Source organism: Protomyctophum bolini, assembly GCF_963924005.1.
Source record: "Protomyctophum bolini genome assembly, chromosome: 21".
Lineage (NCBI taxonomy): Eukaryota > Metazoa > Chordata > Actinopteri > Myctophiformes > Myctophidae > Protomyctophum > Protomyctophum bolini.
This window is the reverse complement of record NC_137882.1, coordinates 23,044,921-23,058,359: the sequence shown is the minus strand read 5'-3', so window position 1 is coordinate 23,058,359 and position 13,439 is coordinate 23,044,921. Positions and strand designations below refer to the sequence as shown.

At 42.3% G+C, this 13,439-nt stretch overlaps 1 protein-coding gene across 1 annotated transcript in view; it reads left to right on the top strand.

Annotated features, from left to right (window-relative positions):
• Positions 1–2,173: 2,173 nt before the first annotated feature.
• Positions 2,174–13,439, top strand: part of pip4k2aa (phosphatidylinositol-5-phosphate 4-kinase, type II, alpha a) — a 78,147-nt gene continuing 66,881 nt past the window's right edge. Inside the window, exon 1 of the mRNA XM_080794351.1 lies at positions 2,174–2,996. Within this exon, the coding sequence (XP_080650477.1) occupies positions 2,853–2,996 (144 nt within the window). The 5' untranslated portion in view covers positions 2,174–2,852. The remainder of the gene's footprint in view (positions 2,997–13,439) is intronic.

The window sequence follows — 13,439 nt, the reverse complement described above, 5'->3', positions numbered from 1 at the left end:
AAGCACATAAGCCTACTATAGCCTACCTGTTATTCAGCCCAACTGCAGACTCAAACAGCAGTGTTTTGGAAGGTAGACTACGTTGCCATTATACGTTGCTAGGCAACGGTCCACGTTAGTTTGAAAGAAGGAGGGTTTAAATTGGACTTCTAGGACTTGTAGGGTAGACTTGTGTAGCAGAGCCAGAAGCACAATTTTAGATGTGTGCCTCGATAAATGTCTCATACCGTAGTATATGAATATGAACGATATTTGTCTGAGAAAAAAAAAACTAATAAAAGTTTATTTTCTTTTTAATGAGTTAATTGCAGCTTGTGGGGTTGTTAATTTATAGGCTATACTGTAGGCTACTTGTTTACGGAGTAGGCTAGCAGCGCAGAGGTTTGTTAAGATCTCACTCTCAGTGTGTGTGTGTGTGTGTGTGTGTGTGTGTGCGTGTGTGTGTGTGTGTGCGTGCGAGAGGATTGTGCATGGTCATGGCTGATCTTTCGGAGCAGCAGGTGGGGGTGTCGTGCGGGGCTCTGTTTTGGCATGATGGGGCTGTAATCCTAAAACAAAGTGACTGACCAAAACTGCAACGTAGAAAGTTATAATAAAAGTAAATAAAGTATCTATCTATCTATCTATCTAGTTGAAGTATAGCCTATTGAAAATAGGCTATAAAAGTAGGCTGGTAAAAGTAGGCTATATGCCTACCTTATAGCTAAATTACAGGTTGCACAAAATAGGGCAGCCAGACTTGTTCTGGACTGTTCTATAAGAACTAGTATTGTAAATATGCACTCCAGCCTCTCATGGCTCACTATTGAGCTCAGAATTACCTCAAGTTTGGCCACATTTTTCTTTTGTGTTATTAAGTCAAAGATTAATAACACAAATTATTATTTGTGTTAGTGGAGTGAGATGTTCTGAAGCCAGATTGGAACTCGTACATTAATTTATTTGTGGCAAGATACTTTTCAACCTGTTCATAGACAATGAAAGTGAAAGTGATTTCCATCACTTTCAAGATGGAGCTTATAGAATAGAAATATGGCGGTATAGTTTCCGGGGTCTAATTTACTCCCTCTGAGAAATTTGGAGAGAATATTGTCATGGCCTTGTGGGGTTGGAGGGCACTCAATTTCTTAAGTACCTCATCATTTGTTACCATAACTAGTTTAAAATCGTCTTTACAAACACCTAGGTTTCTGTAGAAGGTTTTAATGTTCTCTACACCAAAGAGCCCAGAGTGTTTATTGTTTATGAACAATAAACAATACTGCCCTCCCTTATTTTATATTTTATTTTACTATGTTTTATTTTGAGTTAGTGTTTGTAAACAATTGTAACATAGGCAATACTTACAATTGTTTACACTAACTAAAAAGAAAACATAGTAAAATCAAATATAAAATAAGGGAGGGCAGTTTGTTAATAACGTTCACACCTGTGTGAACTGAGAAGTGCAACTATGCCTGGTAGGGGGCGTGAGGAACCCCCATAGGACTGGCCCCATGAAGTGAACGGAGTTGTCGTAACTGTGTGTTACTCTATGGCTCTGGCAAGACTGACAACTGTTCTGTAGTGTACTGTAGTGTAGTGTAGACGTCACGTTAGCATGTAGCTCGCTAGCGAAGGTCGGGCACGACAGGCAGAGAGACCCACAGTTAACAGATACATTATAGGAGACTAAAGGAGAGCCCGTGTTAGCTTGCCTTGAAGCGTACATGCATGGTGTTGTTTGCAACTACTGTTTGAAAGCGTCGTGTTGGTTTACTTCGTGTATCGTAGTTGGTTAAACAGCATCGTGGAACATATGGCTTCATGGCTACTAGCCTATGGAGCAATATTGCCACTTGAAGCGGACATACGATTGATTGTACTTTCAAAATAAAACAAACTATTTATATCGGCCGTGCACTTAGTTGTAGATTATATGTTTTGTTTTACTTTTCACAACATGTACCCAATAAGATTTAAAAAAAACACAGCCTTTTCCATTATAAGACAGCATGCACGTGTCATGGATGGCACATTAGCCAACAACACGCATCCTCTTATTTTGAAGTCCACCGTTCACGTACAGGAAGAAACCTCGTATTACGCCTGACTTGACGCAGGCAAGGAGTGTGTGTGTGACGGTGTGTGTGCGTGTGCGTGACACTCACAGACCTGGTGTGGAGGGGAGAGAGAGCGCGCGAGCAGTGGAGAAGGAAGAGAGGAAGAGGAGGTGAATTATGATGTGGACTGACGATGAAGGGAGAAGTGTGGGATCGATGAACGAACGCGAGCACGTCGTTATCGTCCGCTGAAGGAACTAAGGAAGGAAGGAAGGAGAGGACGTATATGTACTGTATATATTTCCATTCCTCCCGCAACGGGACAGGCAGAAATCCGCGGGGCAGCAGCAGCAGTAGCAGCAACACCGCCCAGCTATAGACCCAGCAGACACACTGACTTGTACTGCTGGCGTGCAGCGGCGTTGGACCGCACCAGAACCGGGGGAGATATATCGGGGGGGGGGGGGATCGGACACGTCGCGTTGGACCTTTTGTTGGTGAACGGTGAACCGGATCCATGCCTTAAAGCAGAATGGTGACTAGGAGATCCCGTCTTCATTGAAGACTGGTGCTGCTGGGGTGCCCCCCCACCCACTCACCCACTCACTCACTGCTGCTGCTGCCAGAAGCGAGCTGTCATCGGGACTGACACACACACACACACACACACACACACACACACACACACACGCCACTGCAACAGCAGCCAATATAAAGCCGGGTTGTGGGAATTCTCTTGTTCCCCGGCCATAGCATTATTATTATTATCACCACTATTATTATTATTATTATTATTCCGATAACAAAAAGATGGCCACGGCGGCGAGCAGCATTGCCGCATCCATTGCGAGCAAGACCAAGAGCAGAAAGAAGCGCTTCGTCGCCCAGAAAGTCAAGCTGTTCCGTGCCAGCGACCCCCTGCTGAGCGTGGTCATGTGGGGAGTCAACCATTCGGTGAGTAGGCTACAGTCACAGTGTGTTGTCATTCAGTGACCCATCATCGTCATTCAGTCGGTTAATGATCCATAATATGATCCATGCATGGGCATGCACGGCAAATATTTAACTGAGGGAATGTACAAATACAGGTAGAGTTCATCACTTGTCTTGTTTGAACCCCATATGCTTGAGCCAGCGGAGTCCCTCAGGGCGCTATCTATGCTAGTGTATTTTCTGTTATCGTGGTGGGAAGGCTTTTGGCTGAAAATCATAGCAAGTCGACAAGGAGTTGCTTGTGAGCTTGCATGCCGGCACAATACGGATGCTGCTGGCTGGGGTTTAAGTGGTTAAACACTGCTGCAAATAAAATAGACCACAAGGGGTCCCTATGAATGAAGGGACCCTTATTATTAGAGCAAGCCCCCTCCAGTGCACTTGATTTCATTTGTGTGGCTCACAGAGTTACAAGAGTCCAGGGCCTGAGGAGAGTATGTGTGACTGTGTGCGTGTGTGTGCGTGTGCGTGTGTGTGTACCAGCCTGTATGTGTAGACGAATCAGAGATGACAGAGCTGTCCAGCTGTCGCACACAGTGACAGCGCTGTCAATGCAAATGTGTGGCTTTGACTGAGCGTGTGTGTGTGTGGCTGTGACACTGTGGGTGCAACAGCGGTTATGTTTGCTTTAGTGAGGCTTGTGCAATTATACATTTATATATTCCGTTGCTGACGGACAGAAACCTCTAATATGTCCACACTTAAACTTTTTCTGTTTTTGCAAGCTCGAAATGGGGCGTGTTTTTTTTTTAGCTTGTAGATCTGCTATTTTAGAATTTCTGAACCCTGAAAAGTAACAGTTTTGGACATGAGGTTTCCAGTTTGCTGTACCGCAGTGGTTCTGCAGAGGGAGGTCCAAGCAGGCAAGCCAAGGGACCCTCCAGGGTTCCTTGACCTTGAGGGGGTCGTTTGACCCTTACAGGACTGTGTAACCCATGTTATGGGGGCATTACAATACAAACAGCTTTACTGTGTTGGCAGGCACGGTGACACTCATGGTGCGTGTGCCTCCCGGAAGCCAACCCTAGTTTCTCCCCTGCATCCTGTTGTGCACATGTACTGTAAGGATAAGCTCTGAGGCCTCTGCATGTCATGAGAGAACTGTCCTTTCCAGAGAGAGAGAGAGAGGGAGCTTATCTCGGTTGCATGGCTCTTCCTCAATGAATTCTCTCTGACACAGCAGCTAGCTACGCTCACATCAGAAAGGGACAAGATTGTGAATTTGGCAGAGTTGTGTCTTAGTTGCATGCAGGCCTTTAAAGTCGGTTCTTTGTCAGCAATCTTCTAATCTTGATTTGTTTTTGTATTTTCCCCACAAAAATAAATAAAATTAAAGTAACTCACTCTTCTACCCAGGATTTAAACCAGGTACTGAAATTTCACCACTGAGCTAATATAGCCAAAATACAACCACAAATCAGATATTAAAATGGGTGCATTTTGCATCCCAAAAACACAGTTTATAGTTAAGGGACGCAATAAAACAATGACCTCTGCATCGACGGGGATGCGCTTCTGTACTCAGTAATGTCGTTGGGGGACTCGTATAAAAGTGGGACTCATAAAATAAAATCATAAAATGTCCCTGGGACTCATCTAAAACACCATCCCTTGCATCCCGGGACCCATTACATTGAAAACCTATTTACATCACTGCAAATGTGTTAGATTGTATTGGATTAACATACTCTACTATACAGCTTGGGTACTACAGAAAAAACTAGATATCCAACATCAAACGTGTATAAACGTTTGTTTCAAGCACGTTCATTCATTGACATTGAGTGCGTTTTCATGGCATAACAAACAGCCGAACCCTTCAGTATTTCGGTGAGCAGAAGAGCACAGACACACACTGCGGTTTGTTTACTAGAAGTCTTAATGAGGTATGTTGGATTGGACAGAAAGGCTTCTGAAACGTAAACAGAGATGTTTAGCGGCTCATTTGTCTTGTCAGTTTATACATTTCGGTTCACGCGCCTGGCTGACATTATTTCCATGTAGGCCAAGCATATTGTTGTAACTAAAGGGATATAATTGGCTAGTTTACACAGGTTGAGCAAAATATAGTAGTTATTTTCTTTTTGATGCAGACGACTTCTAGTATTCTCTATTCGATCTATTAGGTGTGTGTGTGAGTGTGTGTGTGTGTGTGTGTGTGTGTGTGTGTGTGTGTGTGTGAGACATGTTTGTGGAGACCTGTAGTCTAGTGTGTGTGTGTGGTGCACATAACAGCAAAATATGCAAATCCAGCTTTCGTTAGGGCTGTCTCCGACTCAGGCTTTATCTAACAATGTTGTTGTTTATGATCCGTTCAGGAGCGGATTCTAACCAACGTCATGTTGTAGTCACTGGTTTGTAGTCATCAGGCCTAGCGGATTCTAACCAACGTCATGTTGTAGTCACTGGTTTGTAGTCATCAGGCCTAGCGGATTCTAACCAACGTCATGTTGTAGTCACTGGTTTGTAGTCATCAGGCCTAGCGGATTCTAACCAACGTCATGTTGTAGTCACTGGTTTGTAGTCATCAGGCCTAGCGGATTCTAACCAACGTCATGTTGTAGTCACTGGTTTGTAATCATCAGGCCAAAACAACCAGTGCCAGGATCACACAGGCCTGCCTTTCCTCTGAGGTGGAAAGTCTGGCGACGCGTGGTCAGGCTTTATCTAGTCGAATGAATCAGAGTCGGGAAGTTTAATGCGACTCGTCGTGCAAGACGAAAGAAATAACATTAAAGAGGAAAGACAGAGAGATATACAGTACACTACAGTACCTGATAATTGCATAGTCAACCTTTTTATCAAAACTACAGCTGTGTGCATCTCTTTTACTGCTGCGCTTTACTTTAGCCAGCGTGAGATAATTAAAACCACTCACCTAATTCTACAGTTCAGCGAGTGAGAGCTCCACACAGTATATAGCCTACATTAGTACTAACTGACACTATAAAAAACAATTGGAAAAATATATAAAATAATGCCTCTGAGGGGGCTCTCGATTGACTATTCGAATCGTCGACTGGCTGCTTGGCCCAAGACAGAAGAAGTTTTCTCCCCTCTGCAGGAGTACCTAATAGACAGTTGAATGCTGTTATTTTGTGCATCTACAGTATGTGACCTAATGTGACCTATTGTTCCCAACAACGTAGCCATGGTTCACTTATCACATACACTAACAAAGGAAGAGATAATGGCAGACAAAAACGCTCTCTTTATCTTCAATCAAATCAATGGAGAAATGAATTATGTCACTCACAACAGATTTCCAATATCCTCTGACAACATACAGTAGAATACAGTACTTAATTAAACTTAAACCTATATGTCATATATTCAACCAGTGTTGAATCAGTGGAGTCCATCCAACAGCATGGAAGGAAGCATGAAACTCATCCCACTTCCAAAAGACAAAAATGGTCAAAAGACATCCAAAAGACATTTGGGGCGGCTGTGGCTCAGGAGGTAGAGCAGGTCGTCCAATGATCCCTGGGGTCGGCGGTTCGAATCGCGGCTCCTCCTGTCCCGGCTCCTTCAGTGTCCTTGGGCAAGACACTGAACCTTACATTGCCTCCAGTGAGTTGGTCGGTGTGAGGTTTCCACCATTGGTGTGTGAATGTGGGAAGTGAGGACGCTGGCTTCGACTGTTCGCCGCTTCACCTCCCAATGTATGAATGAATAAATGAAACATTGTAAATGTAAAGCGCTGTGAGCACAGAAAACACTCCTTGGGCTAAATTAGGCCATATCCACTTGACCAAATGTGCTGACCTCATCACGTTTGTGATGACGGCTATGGCCGTTTTCCTCCCAAGGAGTGTTTTTTGTGCAAAACTAATGCTTGGAATGGATTCAGAATCATGAAAACCCCCTAGTTTCATATGTCGCATGCTACTGAAAGAATGATGACATTTGGACTTTTTTTCTTTATATAGGATGTTATGGGTATGGTCACATATTATGCTAATAACTAAATTTCCCCCAGGAGTTGAATTTCAAACTTTTAGTACATGTTATAAGACACCTTTAGAAACACATTGGTGAAGAAATTTCTTGGTAACGATTTAGTTCCCAGATTGGTCAAATACCTGATAAAATGCCCTTACTATAAGCAAAACAATAGAACAAATAGTATTCAAACAGGTTATGTTGGATTTCAGTGCAGCATGTGGTGATGTAATTGATCATATCTATCTTGCTTTTAGATAAGCTACAGTGTTCTGGTTTCACCTCCAATGCGTTGCCATGCAGGTTCATGACAATGACAACAGAGTCTTCTTTAATGGTAGCTATTCAAACTGGAACACCATGAACTGTGGGGTTCCACAAGGTCCAGTAGCTGGATACGGTCTTTGTTATTCTTAACCCATTTTGGCCTGAAAGAAAAGTCTTCTAAATCTTGACAGTTTTCTGAAATACCTATGTTTCTAGGCCTATATTATTCAATATTTCATGTCAAGGACCCCAAAAATGATCTGTAATTTGCCTCTGACCGCCATCTGAAAATATGTTGTTCCAGGGACCCCTTCCAGGAGCAAAGATTTTAGTTAAAAACGTATATACCGGTATTCCAAATATATTCCAAATTTGATTTTTCAAAAAATAGTAGACCTACAAGCTGGCGCGCTACGAGCTTGTAGATCTGCTATTTTTCAATAGCTAAATTATAACATAATGTTTAAAACAACCAAAAGGGGTTCCCGCCCAGAATGGGTTAAAAAATATATATGGATGCTAGTGATGACCCAACATTATACAGTGGCGCTTACATCTGTGCAAGCTTTCCGCTTGCATCACTCCCTCTACATTTTCACTCTTTGGTTCTGTCTCTTTTAGACCGCCGCTCTGTAATCTGGTCGTCAGCTAGACAGCTACAGTACATAATAGAAAGAATAAACTAAATCGGCTCGTCTGGCACTAGGCTGTTTATACAGGACAAGTATTAGCTACCATATATGCCTGAACATCTGGCATGGTTAACCCATTTACTAGGGCCTGACGTCGACATTTCTAAAATGTATTTTTTTCTCTGAAAAACCTATAGTTTCTATATCAGTGGTTCTCAATATTTCATGTCAAGGACCCCAGAAATTCTATGTAATATGCTGCCGACCCCCATCTGAAAATATGTCGTTCCAGGGACCCCCCCCCCCCCCCCAGAAGCAAAGATTTGAGTTAAAAACGTTCACTCTGAAAGAATATTATATTAAAAGATTTTGCACCACATTTTCACGATTAAAAAAAAATAGCAGACCTACTAGCTCGTTGCGCGGCACTCGGTGCCGCGCTATGAGCTTGTAGATCTGCTATTTTTCAATAGTTAACTTCAAAGTATAACAGTTACATAATGCTTAACACCAAAAGGGGTTCCCGCCCCAAAATAAAAAGGTCGAAACGTTGCAGATTCTTTGCTAATTAAAGAAAGTATACCTCTCTTGTGGAGCATAGCACGGATTTGATTTTATAATGTTTCATTTGTACTTCTGTATTGTACTCGCTCTGTCCAGGAGCCCAGGGAGACTAGTACAGAGGCTCAGTCATGTGTGTCTACTGTCTTGGGGATCTGTCTCCCGCCCGGCCGTGACCCCAAAACGGGTCTTTGACCCACTGTTTGTGAAACACTCCCCGTAGAGGGCTGACCTCTGGAGTGGACATTGATATGGCACACAGTAGCTGACTGGACATTACAGCGACTGACCGCATCCCCGGTAGGGATGATGTAACCGTATACCATGCAGTTCACCCTCTACTTGGTAAACTGGACCCAAGTTGTGTCTCTCTGTGCTGTACTTGGACCCATTTCTTCTGTCTAACACCAAATCTATTTGCCAAGAATAGCCGATTTACAAGCACACAATGACGTTGTCGCAAAAGCTGATCAGCTATTTTTGACCAATGTTCCCACAGAATATGAATGCCAGGGTTCGAGTGTTTTACGACCCATTTTGACCTGATATCAGATTTTAAAATATCTTCTACATCCTGACCGTTTTCTGAAAAAGCTATGTTTCTATGTCAGTGGTTCTTCGATTTTTTTCAAAAAATATATGTAATATGCCGCCGACCCCCATCTGAAAATATGTTGTTCCAGGGACCCCCCCAGAAGCAAAGATTTTAGTTAAAAACGTTCACTCTGAAAGAATATTATATTCAAAGATTTGCACCACATTTTCACGATTTTTCATATATAATAGCAGACCTACAAGCTCATACCTACAAGCTTATAGTGCGGCACTCGGTGCCGCGCTATGAGCTTGTAGATCTGCTATACATCTGTAAGTATAAATCCAAGGCAGTGCTGTAAACGGATGTACCTTCTGGACTATCTTTGATTTGTTTTCGTAATGACGATTTGGGAATACTTTGCATCTAAGCGTTTATTTTGTCCATGGAATGTAGTGGAATTCAAATCATCATAGTATTACTATTTTTGTCATACGCCTCTCTGATGTTCTAACCGCACTGCAACGCTGTCTCCTACCCCGACAACCCCCTCCCTCCGTCCTCCAGATATTCAACCGTAATTAAAGATAGTTTCAAACGAAGCATTATGTTTCTTCAAAGCAATATAATATGTTCCCTCCAGTTATTCTTTCAGCGTTTCACTTCTTCTCAGATAGGAGACTAGCGTAGAAAGACAGGAAACCAATGGCAGAGAAAGCTAGTATAGAGACATGCAATGCATGACTGGGGGTCCTTGCACTTTATTATTATTTTTAATACATTTAACCCATTAAGACTTCTATGAATGCCGTCTAAATCAGTAGTTCTCACACTTCCTAGATTTTTTAAAAAATGTTCAAAAATAAGCTCGCGAATAGCCAACAATGACACAAATGCTTTCCCAGTTTTAATGGGTTAAATTTAGATAGAAACAAAACTGTAAGTCGCCATATTGTCGTAGTGAAAATGTCATACCGTTACAACCGTAACTGTCATTGCTCTCCTTTACCCTCAGCTTCCTGTCTCGCTATCACTAAACGAAGAAACGACAATAAAAGCCTCAACAATTATATACACTAATAAGGATGAGGTACATGGACGTTTTTTTAATAATCTTGATCAATTTAGTCAGCCACATTTTGACGTTGGAACCTAATGTCAAGCGTGGTGGATTATGCATAGCCTGCTGTCCTTAGTTGAATCCACGGCTGCTTCACATCCAAAGCAGTTCACTCGATATGTTGAGGTGTTGTGGCCTCAGCTGTAGTGGCCTCAGTCACCACACTGACATTTAAATGCAGTAAATGCAGCTTTGCCCTCTAAGCCCTTAGGGTTGGGATTCGGAACCGGGGTCCGTTTCAGACCCGGTTCCGACATTGCGGATCCGGAGCCGGTTCCATTGTTTTTTTTTAATTAACGGTTCCCCAAAACGGTTCTCATCAGTCGTCATTTAGCTCCACTGTGTCTGTGTGTGCATGCATGCAGAGCCAAGTTACTGGGGTGACGTCACCCCACCCAGTGTTGTTTTCGTCGACTAAAACTAAGACGAAAAATGTTCGTCGACTACCTTTTCCACTGAAGAAAACTAAATGGAAACTAAATTAAAACTATGCTATGGTGACTAAAACTAAGACTAAATATACTGACAATTTCGTCAACAAATAAAAACTAGACTAAAATGTTAGGAAGGGACTAGTGGACAACAGTCCCAGTATAAGTCATTTTACACTTGTTTGCATGCTGAAAATAGCAGATCTACCAGCTCACAACGCGTCGCAAGTCATTACGACGGCAACAAGGCCCGCAAAAATACATTTTAGTCGAATCACTTAGTCGACTAAAATCTTATGACATTTAGTCGACTAAAACTAGACTAACACTAATACATTCCAGGTGATTAAAATGTGACTAAGACTAAGTGAAAACTTTTCAGGAGACTATGACTAAAACTAAAATATAAATTTGCTGCTAAAAACAACACTATACCACTGTTCTGTGCATTCAGCGACAGGTCACCGTCTCGTGCGACAGTATGTCGAAGAGATCTCCAAAGTGTGGTTAACAGAGAGGGAAATGACTCTTGAGGCTCCGCTGAGCACGCAAAGTGCATTAAATGCATTAAATGCCCTGCTAAAGGTTGCACGTCCACATTAAGGAAACATCTCAAAATCAATATGCCTACACACGAGTGCACGACTCACGAGATTAATCTAGGCACATCGTGTTTGAGAGCCTGCGGAAAGCCGCATCTCCACCACAGCCGGCGGGGAACGAGGATCAGTTCAGAAGACTGGTTCACTTTCCCCAGGCTAGTAACGTAATAGAAAATAAAAACTACTAACTTCTACAGAGCTGTTCATTAGGCATATTGTACTGTTGTTAATGGTGTTAACCCATTCTGTATACGGGAACCCCTTTTGGTGTTTTAACTATTGAAAAATAGCAGATCTACAAGCTCATAGCGTGCCACCGAGTGGCGCACTACGAGCTTGTAGGTCTGCTATTTTTGAAAAATCGTAAAAATGCGGCACACATCTTTGAATATATATTCTTTCAGGAGACTTTATTTTATTTTATTTTGATGTCAGGCCTAAATGGGTTAATTTAGAACGCCAATGAGTCGATGTCTTTCTGTCTGATATTTTATGAATCACTTTAACTATAGAGCCATGAATTAAATAAAAATCTATTTGTCTGCACTTATTTTTACAACTTATACTGTAAGCAACTCAACATCTTTTGATTTGGCTCGCGCAACTGTTGAGAGCCCAGCTTTTAGGTGCATACTTAGATTGATTAAACTTCATAAACGGTTTGCAGAAAGAAACACAGGAACGTAGCCTACAGTTCAATACAAGAAGATTTTATAACCCAATAAAGCAGTAGCACTATGGCTTGTTTCCATTAGGGTAACTGGGGTCCTTCATATTAAATTAACCTGGACATTTAAGACATTTATCACCACAACAATATCATTATTGCAATGTGTACTCTGTACTGTATATTTAATATACATTACAAATTGCAATATACAGTAGAATGAAATTGTTGTGGTGGCTAGCTGGTGGTGGCGGTGAAGTTTAAATAATAGTGCCACCTCATAATTGTAAAGTGCAATTACAATAATTTAATTTGTGTTTTATGTGGTTAGGTTAGTTATAATATAAGCAAGCATAATGTATGTCAGAAAAAAGGGTAAACTAATTATGTTAGGAACCGCTAAGGGAACCGTTAGGAACCGGAAGTGTTAAGAGGATAAGGATCCGGAACCGTTAAAATCCTAATGAATCCCAACCCTCTAAGCCCTCTGTACCTGACAAACTACCTAAAGAAAGTGACTCCCACAGCCACAATACAAGAGGAAGCGAGAACAACGCACCCACTTTCAAAACAAACATGGGCAAATTCTCCTTCTACAGCACTGCACGTGTGGAATGCCCTGACTCCCTCCCTCAAAAAATGCTCATCCCTGGTGTCCTCTAAAAGAGGCCTGGAAATCCACCTTTCAGCATGCCAAAGGGACAGGATATGATCCCCCCCACCCCTTAGTCTAGAGCAGGGCTGGGCAACTTTGACGATGGAGAGGGCCCCCTTATAACCCCTTCTTTGTTCCCCAGCCTGTACATATTTTTTGGTATTTTTTACCTTTTTTATGATAATTAGAGTTTTTTCATGTCATGATTATGAATTGAATACCTGAATGGAAACAAGACCGCAATGACTTTTTTCGGTGATCCCATTGGACGTGTATCGCGCTGCATGATCAAAATCACACCTGTGTGAACTGAGTGGTGCAACTCCCCTCTCCCCCTGCCTCTCTCTCTCTCTCTCTCTCTCTCTCTCTCTCTGTAATTAGCACTAGGCAACAGTGCAACACCATCTCTCTCTCTCTGTTTCTGGCACAACAGCGCCACTCATAGCCACACACATAGTCACATAGGTTAACACAGGCATTGCTGTTCCTTGGAGTGGTTGCACCACTCAAAAATGAAACCCACTGCTGTGGTGTTACTGTAGGCCTTGAAGATGAAAAAAAAAACAATACAAAGTTAAGTTACACAAGAGTCTCTCTTCCATGCAGGCAGGCAGCAGCATCACATTAATCACTCCCCGAGCATCTCGCCTTGTCTTCTGTAATGTCTCGGAGGGATGAAGTTCTGAACGCAAGAACGAACCACTCGGTTGTGAACGAACGTTTCATTTCAGAAGTCATCAGTTAGGCTTCATTTAGTATACTCACATTTTGTACTAGTAAAATACAAAATGGATAACGCTGACGAAGGCCACACAGGCCCGAAACGCGTTCGTTATCAACGTCAGAGGTAAATATATTCATATGAAAAGGACATGCAATCAATGAACTGCTGGCATTTTCTTCATTTCAACTTGTATATATTCGAGCCTTGCACCGTAAGGACTTTATTCTGCTGCAGGTTTTCTGCTTCGGCAGTACTTTCTTACTAG